This window comes from Zosterops lateralis, assembly GCF_965231275.1.
Source record: "Zosterops lateralis genome assembly, chromosome: W".
Classification (NCBI taxonomy): Eukaryota; Metazoa; Chordata; class Aves; order Passeriformes; family Zosteropidae; genus Zosterops; species Zosterops lateralis.
This window is the reverse complement of record NC_139801.1, coordinates 11,248,177-11,265,667: the sequence shown is the minus strand read 5'-3', so window position 1 is coordinate 11,265,667 and position 17,491 is coordinate 11,248,177. Positions and strand designations below refer to the sequence as shown.

The window sequence follows — 17,491 nt, the reverse complement described above, 5'->3', positions numbered from 1 at the left end:
ATGGCAACTCTGGAGCTTGCAGAGCCCTTTTGGGATGGTCACAGTGCTGCTGGCTGCTTTCAGAAGGGGCTGGGGAGGGTGAAGAGGGGAGTGCACACAGCCACCCCACTCCGCAATGCTGCTCTTGGCAGGGACCAGCCCTACCTGCAGAACAGGGAGGAAAAGGAGGATTAGGTGAGCCACAGGAAGCCTGGGAGATGGATTCTATGTCAGCTGAATCACTGGGTTTCCTTCAAATTGGCCAGGCAGCTGCTTCAGTGCCTGAGCCTGAGGGCTCTGGCACTTGCTGTGGTTTGTGAGGGGACAGAGTGCCTGGCTGTCCCATTGGTTATTCCGAAAGATATGTGCTGGGTCAGTGGTCATGGGTATGTGGGGTTTGAGTATTTTTAATTAGCTAATGCTAACTGACTTGCCTTCTGACATCAGGAGCTTTTGTCATGAAAAAAGAGAAAAACCACAGGTTCCTCAGAAACAGGGAATACGTACAGGTTGAGTCACTGCTCCAGACTAGGTCTAGCTCACTTGTTGTGTTGGATTTTTATTTTTTTTTAATCAGGTGGAAATAGGACATACTACTGCCTTTTTGTTGGTATTTTAATGTGTCTCTGCATTGGCTTGTTTGAGTAAACAAGTTGATATTGTTAATCAGTCATTGTAGAGATATTAAAGTAAGGCAGGCCTGGAAGGGATGAAGCACTCAGTTTTCAGAGTAACACAGAGCTGCTAAGAAAGTAAATTCTTCCATTTGGATCAGCAGCAAATTCCAGCTTTGTTTCTGTTGGAAGTGTTCAAGTGGCTGTCAGGAAATATTTGGTTGTCATGTGCTTTCAAATTTGAATTAGTCTGCCAACTTTCAAGACATACAATTGCCTGAATATCCTCCCCTTCATCAGTTTTCTACCAATCTTCTGTGTAGGATGCAGCTTCCAGGGCTTCCCCTCTTGGGGAAGAGTCTTGAGAAGATTTTTCTCTGTGTTTGAGTGTTTTTAAGTCGCTGTCTGAGCAGTTAATCCACCCAAATATCCTGGTTAGCTTCTGGCACTTGTGCTGGAAGTGCTGAGTGCCTCAGCAGAGGCATCCCTCCAGTGACAGCCTCTGCAGTGGCTTGTCCCCAGGTGGCTCACAGCTGTCAAAACACACGCTGGGACAGCTTTCCTTGACCTGCCCCTATTGCAGTTCTGCAAATAAACTAACCCTAATTCAGTGACTGCAGTGTGTTTAGAACCTGTAAAATTTGTTTGCACAGGAACTTTTTCCCTGTCTCAGGGAAGGAGTTGATATTCCAAAACCTGACATGTACTTAAAGCAGCTCTGATCTGTATCACAGGCAGTCTTCAGAGGACAGGAACAGGCTGCACTGCCTGCCAGCCATGCTCTTCTAGGTAGGTAGGTGCCTTTGTGCATCCATGTGTTACAGAACTGCCCTTGCTCTTCTTCTATGGGCTTAGGGATGAAGGCAGGATGAGGGATCTGAATCAGTGATTGCTTCCTTTTACACTTTGTTTATCTGTGCATTGACTGATGGGCTGTCAGCCACCAGACTAAAGCTTTTCTCTAGTTCTCTCTTCGTCCCTCTAAAACGGGTGTTTAAATGTGAGCTCTTCTCTGCCTGCCATAGCCTGGCAGAGGCTTTCTTGCAGCAGGAGTGAGTGTGACATGGTCAGGCGTGAGCAGTGTGGTGTCCCCACAGGGCTTCGAGTGAGGGAGCTGATGTGTGATCCCTGTGCCAGTGTGATAAAAGGGCCTTTTATGTCCCACAAGACAAAGCCTCTTGTTTAAAAATGCAACTGAATGAAAAACACTATTCTGAATGCCCTAGACTCAGTTATTAAAACCAAACATAAAACCCCACACACAACAAGAAAAAGAAAAGCTCTCCTACCCCCCAGCCCAGTGTCCCAATGATGGTGTAATGCCTCTTCATTGCAGAAAAGCTCTGTACAATTGCTTTGGGAGCTTGTAACTTTGTGGCCCACTAACCTTTCCATAGACTGTTTTGTTATAACACCCTTTCCCCTTCACAGACAGCCCTGACAAGGTCAGGTGTTTGCTTTTTCTCTGTTGGTTTGAATTCTCCCTCCCTCCTCTCAAGCAGAGAAACAGAAGGAAGAAGTGATATTATAAAAACTGAGAGGGAAACCTGTTTTATGGACCGAGCTGAACAGTCTAAGGACTGGAAGGAAATTTTTTTTTAAGTCAAGACCCATACAAACAACCATAGGGCATATCCAGAGTATAGTATTTCCCTGATAAAGTCAAACAGAGCAGCATTTTTAAAAGCTCTTGGCTTATGGTGGTGTTTGCTGCTTCTTTTGGTGTTAAAGATGTTAGAGATAGCAGCAAATTAAATTCCAATTAAGTGCTTAGATAATGATGCTTTGGGAAATCCCTTTTTAAGAGAAATCCTCATGGTTTGAAAATGATTTGGTGCAAATGAGAATTGGGAAGAAGGTAGAACCTGTGGAGGAGCTTTGGCTGAGTTTTCAGTCTGTAGCTCAGCCTCTCCTGCCTTGGCAGCTCATGCCACCTGCCTGCATAGCTAAATCTGGCTCTGTTCTTGGTAGCATTCCCCAAGTGTTTTTGCCAGTTGTGAAATCCATCTCCTGTATCATGCAACAAGCTTGCTCAGAGCTGATTTTCTTGTTAAGCAACTCCTTTATCCCCTGGAAATAGCCAGGTTCTGGTGGCGCTGAGGCACCCATGGGAGTGCTACAGGGAAGGGGCTGCTCCAGGAATGGAGATAGATCCCAGACTGGACATCAAGCAAGACAGTCAATGCTGCACACAGCATTCCTGCATCTTTCAGGGACCTGCATGGTAGCATTGCCTTGGTCAATTAGCCTAACTTGTAATCTGTGAAACAATAAAAAAAATTTACTTTTATAAAAAAATATTTTTTACCTCTGTTAGTCACCTTTGTTGTGATTCCTTCTCGTGCCCCATTTTTTCAACTTGAGCCCAATGAAGTTTGTTGTCTTGCTGTTCGTGGCTTTTACTGACTGTTCAATATCTTCTTGTGCCTGCTAATGCTGGGAGGTGGGGTCTGAAGTGCTTTCCTTCATGTCTCTGCAGTGATGCAACTTGTTGACTTTCTCTGCTGTGAGCACCTGTCTGAGCTGCTTTCTCAGGCTGTCACACCTGCCCATCGCTCTCATCTCTAACAACTTAATTCTTTCCAGACTGAGTGAAGTGCTACAGAAAATGAGTATTTACAGCTACAGGCCAACTTGTGTTCTTAAGTTAACAAGTGCTTGTGAAGGCAGCTGGGAGTCTCAGACAAAGGAGGGTTGCTAATCAGAGCACAGGCATTTGTTAAACTGAGTCTCGTTGTTTGAGCCAGAGCCAGCCTGTTCAGGATCCTGCCTTCTGACAGTCTGTAAACCTCAATCCACCTCTCATCCTTTTGCTTACAAAGGAGGAGGCAGCTGTGTCTGTTTCCATAGGCAGAGGAGGAACTTTTTATTTCTCAACTTCAGGATTGTAGTGAACAATGTGGGAGCTGGAAAATCTTGGGATGCAAATCTCATTTGAAGTCACACCAAGCCTTCCTAAATCTCCATTACAGACCCTGAGCTAGAGCTAGCATTGGTGTTAGAATGTGCTTATCAGTGCCTGTGTTTCTGTTCCTTGTTGCATCAGTCACTGCTCTCTCATGGTTGTGTCAGCCAGAGTGCCACCAGGGCATCTGATGCCCTGTCACAAATGTCTGGGATGGGGATGTGCATAGGTGTCTGACTTTCTCCCATCCCTGTGGTGATATCTCCTGTCCAGACTGGCTGGGTGGCACCTAATCAGTGCTTGGAAAGGAGTATGGTGGCAGATGGGTGGAGGAACTCTGTGCTTCATCCTCTCTGTTTCTTAAACACCAAGCAGATCTGATTCAAGTGGAGTTTCTGCAAACTCACGGTTTCACTGTTTCTCATGCCTGCTGTTCTGTGCTTGCTCATGGTGCTTCTGCCATTTAGGGAGACAGTGGCCATGCAAACAGCCTGTTCCTTGCCATTTTTTGGGAGTCTGACTCTGGGGAAACAAGCAAGTGTTGATTCAAACAGCTTTCTTGCAGAAGAGCAAACTTTCCTTTTTGCAAACAGTACCAGGTATATTACTTTGTGCCAAAAGACCCTCTTCACATACTCTTCAGAATCTTTTATTTGGGTTTGGTAGCTGTGTGCTCTCCATTAATAGTTTAACTCTGGATTCTGATTTTGTTCAAAGTTGTGAAAAATCTCTGGAGATGTGAGTTCTGACCTACAGAATACACTGACAGCAGGTACCTTAATATGTGCAGAACAGCATAGTCATAAAATAATATACAGAGCTAAATATTAACAAGGCTAATGGGCTTTTTGACTTGTTAAAGAGTGTATTTCCCATCTCTGAGTTTGACACATCTGTTTTCTTATTGGAAAGATAAATGTGGTTCTGGGAACTGTGGTGACACTGGTACTGATTGTTGCTATGCTGCTGTTTGAAACTGCATGTTGTTGAATGCAGCCTGATTTCACACAGTGTTCTTTTTCTCTCTTTAGGTATTCCCTAAATTAATGAGATGGCCAACACAATGCAAATCTCCAAAGATGAGCTGGAGGAACTCAAGGAGGCTTTTGCTAAAGTTGGTAAGTCACACTGAGGAGGGCACCCTGCTCCTTTCTGCTGCACATTTGAATTGGATTTATCCCACCCCTGTGATGAGCAGCAGTGCCAGCAGGATGTGGGCATTCTGCTGCTCTCATGATTGTCTCTGTGCCAAGGAGTCCCTTGGCAACTTTGTTGCTTCTGGCTTGTCACTTTGGCCAAGGAGCACAAAGGAGGGACACGGACAGTCTGGCTACCAGGGAGCACTGGCAGACAGCCTTGTGCTCTTGCTCCAGGGTGGGCTTTGTTGCTTCCTTATGGCAGAAGAACTATCCAAACAAGTATTGCATTGCTCTGGCCTTGGCAGCACTTCAGGGCTTGGACAGTGCTTGGTTTTGGTGGTGTTGGTTTGGCAGATTGGCTGAGCCATGTGCATGGTCATTGTAGGTGCTGCATTTCTGGCTTGCACAGGTGCATTTTGGGGCTTGTAAGCAAAATGGAATTTGTTTACCTAGCCATCATGGAGCAACTTGTGGTGATGATCAATGCCCTGTGCTGAGCACACCTCCATTGCCTTCTGGTGGCTCCATCTCTGCTGACCTCCCTCAGCCTGCCGTGCTCCAGGGGCTGCTCTACCTGCCTCCCAGCTTTTCCCCTGAGCTGGCATCCCAGAAGCCTCTGGCAGGCTGCTTCAGGAAGCTGAAATGGGCAAAAACTGGCATAATGAAAAAAGTTGTTTTCTGTTGGCTTAGTTTCTTGATATGGCTTACTGAAGGCTCAGAGAATCAGCAGGGAGGGGTGGGATGGGCGCTGGAGTGCAGCTGTGGGGACTGAGGTCAGCATGTGCAGCTGGGGAACCACACCTGGGACTGGCACTGGCCAGGATCAAGTTGCACAAGTGGTGAGAGCCAGCATTTTGTTTTCCTAACTGGACATGGGCATCATTGAGCACTGGTTATATATATACAAAATCATAGTTGCCTCTTATCTGTATCAGGTGTTACCACCTTCTAGGGCAGGGTAGCTATGAAAACTCTCACTTGCTCAGAATTTCCAGTCTGCAGAGAGAAATGTGAATTTCAGAGGCAACTGATTCTCATGGAGCAGTATCCCCTGTTGGAACTTGAAGCAAGTTGCATTTTAAGGAGTTCCCTCTCCTCTCTTGCTCTTCTCAAGACTTTTGCAGCAGGTAGAAGCGAGCTGCCACAGAGGGAGATGTTCCTTGGGAGGAAGCATAGTGTTTGTCTAATGTGCCTCTTAGTGCAGATCTCAATAAGGCTGGGATGTAGGCAGCCTGTTCTGTCCTTGGATACGTTTAAAATTATTAACCTCTCTGGAATGTGGTGTCTTTTTGTCATTAGTGTGGGGGAAATGATCAAGATTAGGTTGGAAACATGGAGAAATGCAAGTCAAATCCTGATTTGTTGTGGGAAGCCAGCTTACCCTGCTCAGGAGGTGGGTCCCTGTTTGGTTTTAAATTATAAAGGCAGTGTCAGAACTTAAATATTAATGAGAAATGTGCTAATTACCCTGGACATACCCACAAATGAGATAGGATCTGCTAGTTCTTTTCAACTGCCTTGTTTTATATGCTTTAGGCATGGTAGAGCCTGCAAGCATGTGGGACACACCTGTCAGGAGTGTCTAATGCTCTCATTCCCTTTATTCTTGCCTAAAGGAGCTGTGTTTGCCCTGGGATATAGGACTGGTCACTGGCTGGGTGACTGGCTTTCACTGTGAACTTCTAATAGCATCTTTAGTGAATGTGAACAGAAGTTGGACTAAGACTGCTATGTAAAATGAAGCCTGTTTTTCATCTCCCAGCTATCTGGAAGATTTGGAATGCAGTTGAGAAGCATGGTTATAGCAAAACTCAGCTGATTGGTTGGCTTCTAGGATGTCATGAAGGAGATGTGGGGAGGAGGAAACGTTTCATAGGGTGATTTCTGCTCACCAAGATGTGCCCTGCTCCAATGCATGGCTGGTTGAGCTTCCTGGAAACCTGCTTGGGGCAAATTGCTGCTCTGGATGGTAGGTTGATGGGGCTTTAAAGGTGTGTGTTTGACCAGCTTTTCTGTCCACAGCTGGACTGGATTGAGATATCTGGGGATGCTGGAAGGCAGTGAGGTGTGTTACTATGTGCTCTGTCACCACTTGCCTTCCATGCCACTTGAAGGTATTTCCTCTCTCCTGTGCAGCTGATGTTCTCTGAGAGGCAACAAAAGGCATGAGTCCCATAGACATCCTACTGCTTATTAAAACAATCCACAGGTGAGGAACCACTGTTTAAGGTTATCACTAAAGCCAGCTCTAGCACAGACAAGTAGCTCCCACCATCCCACAGGCAGTTGTCTTGGAACTGATCCAAGTGGTAAAGAACAGTGGGGGAAAAAGCTTTGTAATGTTTGAAAACAGTAATTAGTGGGGCATTGGAACTGTCTAGGCTTTGAGTGACCCACAGGTTAGTGGGATAAGAGCAGGTTGCTCCAGATCTCATTGGATCTCTGAATTTGTTCTGTGGAACAGATGCCTGTTTGTGTGTACTTGGCCAACAGAACAAAATCCGCAAACTTCCTCAGTTTATTTGTCTTCGTTTTTTCTCCTTCTAAGATAAGCAGAGATAAGCGTCTTTTCTGGAAACATGAAATACTCAAAAATCATAACTCAACTGAACACTTTGTTCAGTGCTGCAAGGTGGTAAAACAATTACCTTAGGGCAAATAGGGATCTGTGATCCTGCTAGTGTGTCCTGCTGAGCATATGTCCTTAAAAGGAAACGTGTGGGTTACTCTCCCCTATTGCATCCTGTTATTTAAGCTATTTTAAGTACTTGTCCTTGGGAGGAAGCTGAGCCAGAGCTTGAAGCAGCTTTTGGGATTCATTGCGGCTTTGCTGCGCCACCTGCATATGGCAGAGGCCAGTGCCATGCATTGCCGCCGTGACCTTTCCCAGGTTCAGCATGCTGGCATGCATGCATCTTTAAGTAGAAATAGGAAACTTCAGATGTGCTGTAGTTTCCTTTCCATCAGGCAGTCTATAATAAATTCAGTCTGTAGCTTGTCTGTTAAAACAATTTCGCTTTCTTCCATTAGTAATTCTGGGCAGGCTGCTGAACAATTTCATTTGGGATAGCTTCTATTTTGACACCCCTCTTCAGCTGTTGAATACCATCTAAGATATTGTTAGAGAGTTCTGTCTGAAGTCAGGGCCTGTTGCAGGACATCCAGCAAGGCACCATATGGTGGGCCTGCAGTGATGCTGGAAATAGTTTTGAAACTGGCTGGTACTGCAGAGGTGGAGTCTTTGTTTGTTTTTAGTGCTGCTTCTTTGTACATTTGATGCCAGAAGGGAAACAGAGACAGTAGGAAGGGAAACAGCTGCCCTGTGGGATAGGAGTCTCAGGCCTATTTGTCACGTCAGGCTTGTTGACATGTTAAGAACAGGTCCATTTTCCATCTCATAGTCAATCACTACTTGACTCTGCTGCCAAGCCAGAACCACAGGCCAGCACCACTTTATGGTAAAACCAGGAGGCTTTAACACTCAAATCTGCCCTTCTGTGGCCAAGAAGCTAAAACTTGAAATGAGAGCATCTTCAGTGCAAAACCAGTAACTTGATGTGTGGTCTTACAGTTAAACTAACAGACTGATTTACTTATAATTCCCACTCCCAAGTGTCTGGTACATAGATGCCCTTTTCCTCTGTGAAGTAAATAGGTGATTAATTTTTTTTCCTCAGAATAGTATGGAAGAGTAACTCTTTCAAGAAGATGTTTGGGATATTGTTAAGAGTTGCAAGAGCTTAGGTCCCCAGTCCTGAGAATCAAAGGTTTTGAGTGAGTTGTGTCCTTCACACTTGATTTTGTGCTGTTTGTCTGAGCCCAATGCAGCCTTTCCTGATAGGCAAAATCTTTCTTTGTGTCATGCTCCTGACTTATGTGAGCTCCCATGTGAGTGTGCATTTCAGATAGCTCTTTGTGTGGCAGAGCTCCTTTTTTTTATTTTATTTTAGTGAGCAAAGATAAATCTTCTTTGAACTAAGCACACCTGGAGGACTGGGAAGATGCTGATTGCAGGAGTGAATGAAACCATCAAACTGGGCAGATGTTGACCCAGCTTAGAGTAAATTCCTCATACCTGCCCTGCAGGGCTTCATATGTAGAACCAAGCTCTAAATAGGTTTCAGCATCCTTTTATCCATGTGTCCCTTATTGGAGTTGCAGACTTTGGAGCTCAGTTTCCTGATGTCTCACCTAAGAGGCTTCTGCCTCATGAAACACCATATAAAAAAGGTTTTATCCCTTTTACATCTGAATAGGCTCAGACATAGCACATGCAAGCCTGAATCAGAAACACTACTGAATGCTTAACCTAGACACATCAAGAGGAAAACCTTTACCAAATCTGAATCAAAATTGGATCCCATCAAGAATACAGTATATATTTTGAAGTCTTATTTTTCTCTGTCCTTTGCCTGCTACTTACATCTACTCTAACATTTGGGTAGATGTAAAACTTAGGTGGTGGATTGATAGGAAGAAGTGATGAACAGATGTTTTTGGATTTACCTGCTTAATTTGGCAGCATGCTGAGGGATTGTGGTTGGTTCAGTCAGGCACAGGCAAAAGCAAGGGAGTTGGCTGCAGGCTGAGGGTGAAAGCAAAGTTTTGTTTTAGGTTCATAGGCCCTGGAGATTAGGAAATCCCTTCTTGACTTATTTTCCTCACTGGCTGTAAGGAGGGGAAAAGATGCATATTGTAAAGTTAGATTCAGTAATAAAAATACTGTAATAGAAGAAGCTGTGATTTATCTAGAGGGGAAATAGTTTGCTCATGACATCTCAGGCTGAACTGTTAATAAATCTTGCCTTTGTAAGCTTGTATTATTTCAGAATAAAATTCTAAAATTGAGGGCCAGACAGCAGCCTATTGGTATCATTAATCATTGCCCCAAACCACTTTATTTCCTCAGCACTATTGTAAACACTGACTTTTCATGAAGTAGTTTAATGCATTTATTAATCCACTGGAATTGATGCTCTTCCTTAGTCTGAGACACAGAAACTGGGGTATGGGTTATACCCACACTCTGAGGGCCAGCCTGGCAGAACGTGGCTATAATAATGAGCGAGATGGCTGATCGAGAGTGCCTTGAAAAATCAAAAGGGTTTTAATAACGATGGAAAATAATACAAAAAGCAAAACAGCAAAGTCGAGCACAGCACAGAGACAAACTCCTTGGTTGCTACAGCACCTCGAAAAGTGTGGGGTTCCTTTGTTCTCTCTCTTTAGTACTTAATAGCTTAGGTGGGCTTTTCTGGCCCTTGGCCCAATGAGTGTAACAATAGTCTTTGAGAAACATTTCCAGGGTCCAATCTACACTTCTGTGCTGGCTCCGAGCCAATTACAAAGAGAAATCCACAGAACTTTCCAACTAACTTCTTAACATGTCAAAAGGTAAAGTGAGACTCTTTTCCTATTTGGAAGCACCTGCTAGAGGTGTAGGGATTGCATTTCCACACTGGGGTGTAGGAGGGAGTACAGGTTTGCTCTGGTTACTTCACATATTTGCCACTGAGCAAAGTTTCACTTTCTTGCTAACTGATAAAAACAATTTTAAAATCCCATATTTCCATATGGATCTGGAAAATGAGGACGGTTTGAGTGGTGGTGGAAATGTGCTGCTTGCTGGAACACTGCTGTGAAACAAAACCTAAAAAACACAGAATCCTCATTAAAAGTAAATTGACCTCCACAATTTGGTTAAAAAAATAAATAACCCTGTACCTTAGAGCTATCCTGATTGTTTTCTTTATTCTTGAAAGTGTCTCCCTTTAAGCATAAATACTGACCCCAGTGGCTGTGATGAGATTCCCTCTTGAAGAAAACCAAATGCTGGTGCAGCTCTACAGGCACAAAATTAACTTCCTTGGGCTGTCTGTAGCACTTGCCTACAGCAAAGGGATTTTAGCATCCTATTACTGAGGCAGTAACAGCACAACATGCTCTGAATCCCTGCCTCTCCAAAGATGGGGCTGGAGGGTCATGCTTATGTCTTGAGGTGTGAATCTGGGCTGTACAACTACTTCAAATACTCTGTCTCCTTGTGGACCCAACTCTGCTGAAAGCTGGGTGCCAACTCTGCTGTGATCAACACTCTGCTCATCCTGGTTAGCTAGGGGAAGGAGGCACCCAAACCCTGCCTGTCCATAGTGACAGGAAAATCTCACTTGCCTGAAGAAAGTCTGGGGCTGCTGGATTTGCCATGTGTGGTCAGTAGATGTGATGATGTCCCCAAAGAGGTTGGGATCTGTTATGTGCAAAGCTTCAAGTGTCACACTAGAGTCTTGTTTTCTTCCTCAGTCTAGTAGGTGACACTATCTCACTAAACATATGGTGCTGCTGTGGCCTGGTGATAGACTGTGAAAGCAAATGTCCTTGCAGAGCATTCTTGCGCAGCAGTAAAATATCTGGTTGCAATTTGCTGTCAGTGTTAAATGGAGAACATAATTGACAACATGATAAAAATGAAACTGCAGAGCTGACTTGGTGTTTTTAGTTCAGAAAATAAGAGATGCTGTGTTTCATTGCCGTCTATTTTTAACATGCAAAGGCTGTGGTATTTAGACGTAAAAAAGAGACATTCTGGAGATTGTTTATGAAAATACAGATGTTCTGTTGTGAAACTTTAACACCAGACTTGTCATATGTGCCCAGAGTCATCATGGTCAGTCCTGCTTCAAAGCTGCTGTTGCCTAGAGCTGGAGGGTTCCCATGACTTGTGCTGGGACACTCTCTGAGCATGTGCTGTGTGTATTTACTGTGTGCCTTTGGTTCCTACGGGTGTCCTTTGAACAATGTACTCCTTGATATTTTTGGTGTGGCCATCCTGCTGTGTTCCCATGCCCTGCATGGATTCAGCAGGTCCCCAGTGTGCAGGTTGCTCTCCATAAAGCTCTTGGACATGGGGGGGGGGGGGGGGGGTCATGTTTTTGCCCTTCTGTTGGGGGTCAGTTCTGTCAGGTACAGGCACATTTCTAAAAACTTCTGCTGCCTCTTCTCTTCCTCAGACCTCAACAGCAGTGGATTCATCTGTGACTATGAGTTGCATGAGCTGTTCAAGGAGGCCAGCCTGCCTCTCCCTGGGTACAAAGTGAGAGAGATCATCCAGAAGCTCATGATCGATGGTGACAAGAATAAAGATGGGAAAATTAGTTTTGAAGAGTTCGTCTATGTAAGTGATATTTCTGAATTGCCAGCAGCCTGGGGGGCCCCTTTTAGACAAAGCTAAGGAAGACCATAGAAGAGGTTGAACCTGACTTCTCAGTCACTTATCCTAATCCTAATTTTCTTTTGACAAACTGATCAATTCTGAGGACTAGCCATGTAAAAATCAGTTCTTTGTACAGGTATCTGTGTATGATCAGTGTTTTGTGCAGCCTTTAGATTGGGATAGAGGGGAAATACTGGTTTTGAACAAAAACCAACCAACCAACCAAAAAGAATCCAAATGGTTTTCCTATATGATAGCTTCATTGGAGGCCAAAATACTGTTTCCACATGAGGTGACAACTGGAAAAAAAGACTTGCAATGATCCAAGCTTACAGTATTTACTGGAAGCTATTCAGTTTTTCCAGGCACACAGATGAATGCTTGTTTTCTCCATGTATCAGTATAATTTCCTTTCTCTGTTTAATGGGACTACAAATACTTGCTAAAGAGTTGAAAGGGCATTTCAAGACACACTTGGATTTGTGTTAGGTGCTGATCTAGGAAAATTCAAATCTCTTGCCTTGAAAGGGAAGAACAGGAGTAAGGTGATAGGGCAAGTTGGAGGATCAGTCCTTTTTAGTAGAAATATGACAGAATTAAAAATTTATTTATTTTAACAGAAGCGCAAGACTTCTGGGATAATGGTTCGATGTACGTTCTTCATCCTTTTGATGGTCTGATGACTGAATGCTGAAGGAGAAATTAAAGTGTGTGCAGTACATTGAGGGAGCTGTTTTCATGTCAATTAGTTTTCTTGATATTTCTTAATTTACTTTACTTTCTGTTTCTTAATTGTTTTCAAACCCTCTGAACTTTTTGAGTTCAGAGTCAACTAGTAAGTTGGAGTTTGCAGTTTGTAAACACTTGCATGCTGGGTGCATGTTTCAGCTGTTGGTTTGAGCTGGTCCATAACTCTTAACTTTGCACTAGGAAGGAAGAAATAAATCTCTTCTGTCACATTTGAAAGGTACCAATGATTGAGTAAAGACAAAATATCTTAGGGCAGCTGAGGTGTACATTAGCAGCAATGCTTAGCTGCATGATTTTCACAAACTGAACTCTTGCTCTGAGCATTTTTGCTGGAGTTTATGGTACAAAGAATGACATGAACTGACTTTACATTGGGACCAAGTGACTTAGTGTTACCTCAGCATTAAAGCACATATTCTCAAGAAGATATGCAATACCAGTAGTTAACCCAGGAAATTTTAAAATAAATAGATCTAAAACAAAATCCCTGTGCTTAAAGCCGACCAGCCAGAAATCCCCCAACTTTTGGGCTCTCAGATCTTCAGTCAGCTTTACCTGATCAATCTTTGCATGCCATCAGGAGATGATTTAACAGCACTGTATCATCATCTTGACTTGCCACCTTCCCTGTGTTTAAGGGACAGGGAAGGTAAGGTGTGACAACCAGCAGCCTGGTCCTGTAGTGACACCTCTGCAGCCTGACCTCCTTTTAGCAGAAGCATGTTGTTGTCCTTCTTTGTTGCAATGCATTTCCACACCCAAGCAAATGATTCTAAATATAAGGAAGAGTTTTAGTTTACCTTTAAACATATAAGGAAGCCAAACTAGAAAATTCTGTGCCCTTTTCATCATTATTGGCCTGGTGCCAGTAAGAGAGCACCTATTGGGCTTTAGAAATGTCTCTCAAAGCCTGTAGCTGCTTCTATTGGCAGCAAGCCAAATTATTCCTCCTTAATTGTTGTATACTTAAGAACAAGCTCAGAGGTGCTCAAGCACTTTTTTGAACCGCCTTAGCCAGTGTAAGTGTTCTCTGCACTGTGTTCGACTTATATTCCTTTTGTTCTATAATGTTTATTATTTTTGTCATTATTAAAACCTTTTGTTTTACAAAGCATGTCCAGAGAAGTTGTCTCACTATTATTAAGCCACTCTAGGAAGTTGCAGGTCAACCCTCAGACTTGATAAATCTTCACATAGCTTATAACACTGGCCACATGCAAGATTATATCACTTCTTTACAGTGCTGTTTCATTGTCTTTTTCTGGATAGTGTTTAGGGAACCCATACACATTTAATTTGTGTTTTCAGCTTGGTTGAAACTAATTTAGTTCAGTTTTGAGGGAGTTACAGTAGGCTTTCCAGCCTCTGAATCTGGTTTTTTACTAATAGCTGCTCAGTTCTGTTGGGCCTTGGGGCCACTAACAGTAGCATCCAACCTGTGCAAATGGCACAAGCATCTTTTCTGCCCTCCAACAAGAGAGTGTTTTACCAGTTAGCCGAAGCTTGCTGTTGAGGAAGGGGGAATCTTTACCTGGAACACTCATTGTTACACTTTATTGAAGATTTGACTTATATACTTAAAGAGAATTGTTTCTTGGGTTGTGGACAAAGTCTTTTGTGTGAACTAAAGTCACAGTCTCATGAGCATCTGGCTTACACAGAAAGGTTAAAATTGTGCCACAGCTTTCTCAAGTTTGGCCCTGCAGGACCTGCTGCATGTGTTACCTGTGCTCAGACTGCAAAGGTTTCATGTTTTTTTCTTGTAGTCTCTTGAAATCTACTTGTAAAAGTAAATATTTACAAGATGCTTCATGCCTAATGCTTCTGTTTCAATAGGCACTTGCAGTGTGTGTTTGAGAAAGTGGGGTGACTCTCTGCCCACTGTCCATGTCAGATTTAATACCACTACACCCTTGCTAGGCCCTTCACATTTGCTGATTTTACTGTGAAGTTTGCTTTAAAACTGAGAAGAAATAGTTCCTTCTGTGGTCCTTTTTGTTTTATGAAGATTAATTTTTCTTGTCTAACAGAGCACTTTAAATTGTAGATTTTCCAAGAGGTGAAAAGCAGCGATATCGCTAAAACGTTCCGAAGAGCCATTAACAGGAAGGAAGGAATCTGTGCCATTGGGGGCACCTCAGAACTCTCCAGCGAGGGCACCCAGCACTCCTACTCAGGTACCACTCTGCTTCCCACTCTTCTCTTGGGTTTTTGGAGGTCCTATGCCAAAACCAGCCCATTTCTACCACCATGCCATGTGCTGTGCTCTAGTTCTCTGAGAGCTGAGTGATCTCATGTCAGGGTGAAAGCAGGACAGGATTTATATGCTGCAAATTTAACAGTGTATAAGTTAAATGCATTCTTATTTGCTTTGTTAATTGTGCTTGCTGATGAAGTCCTTGTGTCACACATGAGTATGATAAAATTGTTAAGTAACAAGTAAATAACAGGAATATTCTGCTAGTTGTGAGAGTCTTCTTTGAACTTTGTGTGACTAATAAAATGTGTGGTAATGATAGTGGGGCTGTTATTTCCCTGGGCAATTGTACTCTGCTTCTTTTGGGTAAATCTTTGTTATGAAAATAACCTGTATTAAATTTACGATTGGTTATCTTAGAGGAAGAGAAATATGCCTTTGTAAACTGGATAAACAAAGCCCTGGAAAGTGATCTCGACTGTAGGCACGTTATTCCAATGAACCCAAATACAGATGACCTGTTCAAAGCTGTGGGAGATGGGATTGTGCTATGGTAAGTCATGATGGCTCCTGAATCAAATGAAAAAAAAAAAAGTTAAAATTAAGCAAAATAACTTTGCAAAACTGTAGTTAGGGGAATCTTCATCTTATTCTAGGCTGGTTTTGTGACTGGTGTGTGTGCAAAACATTTTGCACATATAAAAAGAGCCTCAGTCTCTCGGCCTTTCATTGCCATTGTGTGATGCCTCAGCTTTGGTGCTTTGCGGGAGCAGGAGTTGTCCTGGTGCAAACAGCCTGGTGCTGGGCTTGAGGAGGGGCACATGTGATTAATAGCCCATTCTCTTGGATGTTTGGGCAGACAGTGTCCTCTGTGGGAATGTTAGTTAGACCTTATTATGCATTAACCCAAAAGTAGATTTTCTGGGAATCTTCTTGTTCTTTTTAATAACTGCACTAAATAAGTTAGGTGACTTATTCTGTTACATGCTGAGAACAGAAGGCATCCAGGGCTGCTAAATACCAGCAACCTTCTGTGTATGAGGTTTTTGTTGGCTTTATGGGTTAGGTTCATTTGTTTTATTGTAAGTGAATTAATATAGTGGAGAACTGGATTAACCTGGAATTTCAGTAACTCTGTATCAATACACAAAGTTTAAATGTTACCTGTTCTCTTTATTTTATTTTTTAACTTTAGCTCGTGATGCATAATTTTAGTTTATTTATTTCCCAAATTTCAAGTAATTAATGGCTTTGGGCAAAGACTGAACTGAGTAGGAAGTAGTTCATAATATAAAGTTTAAATTTGCCATATTTTGTGTTGATTAAAAATTCATTGTGCTCACATGCTCCCCACTGAGCTCTCCAAGTGTTTGTTTTTTTATGGGGCAGGTTTTCTTGCCAGCAGTAGTAAACATTTACAATAGGAGGAAGTTTGTTGTCTTACTAGAATGCGCAGTAGATGTCAGCAGAGCAATGAGTCATCACTAGTACAGGGACTGCACTGTGAATAATTCATGTACTCTTTTTGCTCCAGCAGCTGAGATCAGTAGTGGCTGGGAACATGTTTAAAGTTTCAGGCTTAGCTATTAGTTACAAATACATTCTTGATAATGTAAATATTAACCTCTGATATATGCAATCTTGATTTTTATGAAAAAAAATCGCACAAAAAACAAGCAGGCTAAAGGAAATGTGCTGTGGTGAATATTGTCACAGTGCATTGAGTTTTGTTTGGATTAAATACTAAGTGTTGTTCAAATATAATTCGTTTTCCTTCTAACAGCAAAATGATCAATCTTTCTGTTCCTGACACAATTGATGAAAGAGCAATTAATAAGAAGAAACTCACACCATTTATAATTCAGGTATAAAGCATTTCTGTATTTTATTTTCTGAAATTCATATTAAGATAGAATTAATGAATGTAGCATGATGGCTTAAGGCATTATTGTGGAATGTTGGAAAGGAACAAGTTTTATTGCTTCTGTTTAATTATTAAATGCAGTTTTGTACCATGCATAATTGACAGTTCTGTGGGCATGGTTCAAAAATGCTGAATTAATGACAAAATGGGTAAAGTGTCTGAAATGTTGTGCACATGTGATATTGCTGTGGTGATTATGTACAGCACTGTCTTTTTTAAATGATGTGGTTATTGGTGTTGGCTATGAATCATTTCATACTAGGGTAGGTTGTTTTTGTGACGATGCCTCTGTGTGTATGTGTAAATTAGCATTTCTCTAGCCTTATTCTTGTTGATGCCACTAGATGCAGCTAACTCAGAGACTGAAATTAAATACCAGAGGCTGAAATTAAACCCTGGTGCCTAGTTCAGTTCTTATTGATTCAGCCTGCTGCCATCACAGCTCCCTTAAAACTTCAGCTGGAGAGTGGCTGGGACTGTTTCCTTTGAGCTGCTGCTGTTGGAGCAAGGACAAAGGGGAAACCTCCACTCTGCTGGTGCTTGATGAAAGGAAAAGCAGCATCTCCCTGGACTGTGTCTGACTGGGCTTTGCTGTTTGCAGGAGAACCTGAACCTGGCCTTGAATTCTGCATCTGCCATTGGCTGTCATGTTGTCAATATTGGTGCAGAGGACTTGAGGGAAGGGAAACCCCACCTGGTCCTTGGACTTCTCTGGCAGATCATTAAAATTGGCTTGTTCGCTGACATCGAGCTCAGCAGAAATGAAGGTAAAT

The 17,491-nt window shown here is 42.8% G+C and overlaps 1 protein-coding gene across 5 annotated transcripts in view; it reads left to right on the top strand.

Moving 5' to 3' along the window:
* Positions 1-17,491, top strand: part of LOC310922287 (plastin-3-like) — a 54,145-nt gene that overhangs the window by 28,224 nt on the left and 8,430 nt on the right. For all 5 annotated transcript variants that reach the window (XM_083882731.1, XM_083882735.1, XM_083882732.1 and 2 more), the window contains exons 2-7: positions 4,530-4,616; positions 11,645-11,808; positions 14,645-14,774; positions 15,215-15,347; positions 16,578-16,659; positions 17,320-17,485. In XM_083882731.1, the coding sequence (XP_083738857.1) occupies positions 4,550-4,616; positions 11,645-11,808; positions 14,645-14,774; positions 15,215-15,347; positions 16,578-16,659; positions 17,320-17,485 (742 nt within the window). In that variant the 5' untranslated portion in view covers positions 4,530-4,549. The remainder of the gene's footprint in view (positions 1-4,529; positions 4,617-11,644; positions 11,809-14,644; positions 14,775-15,214; positions 15,348-16,577; positions 16,660-17,319; positions 17,486-17,491) is intronic.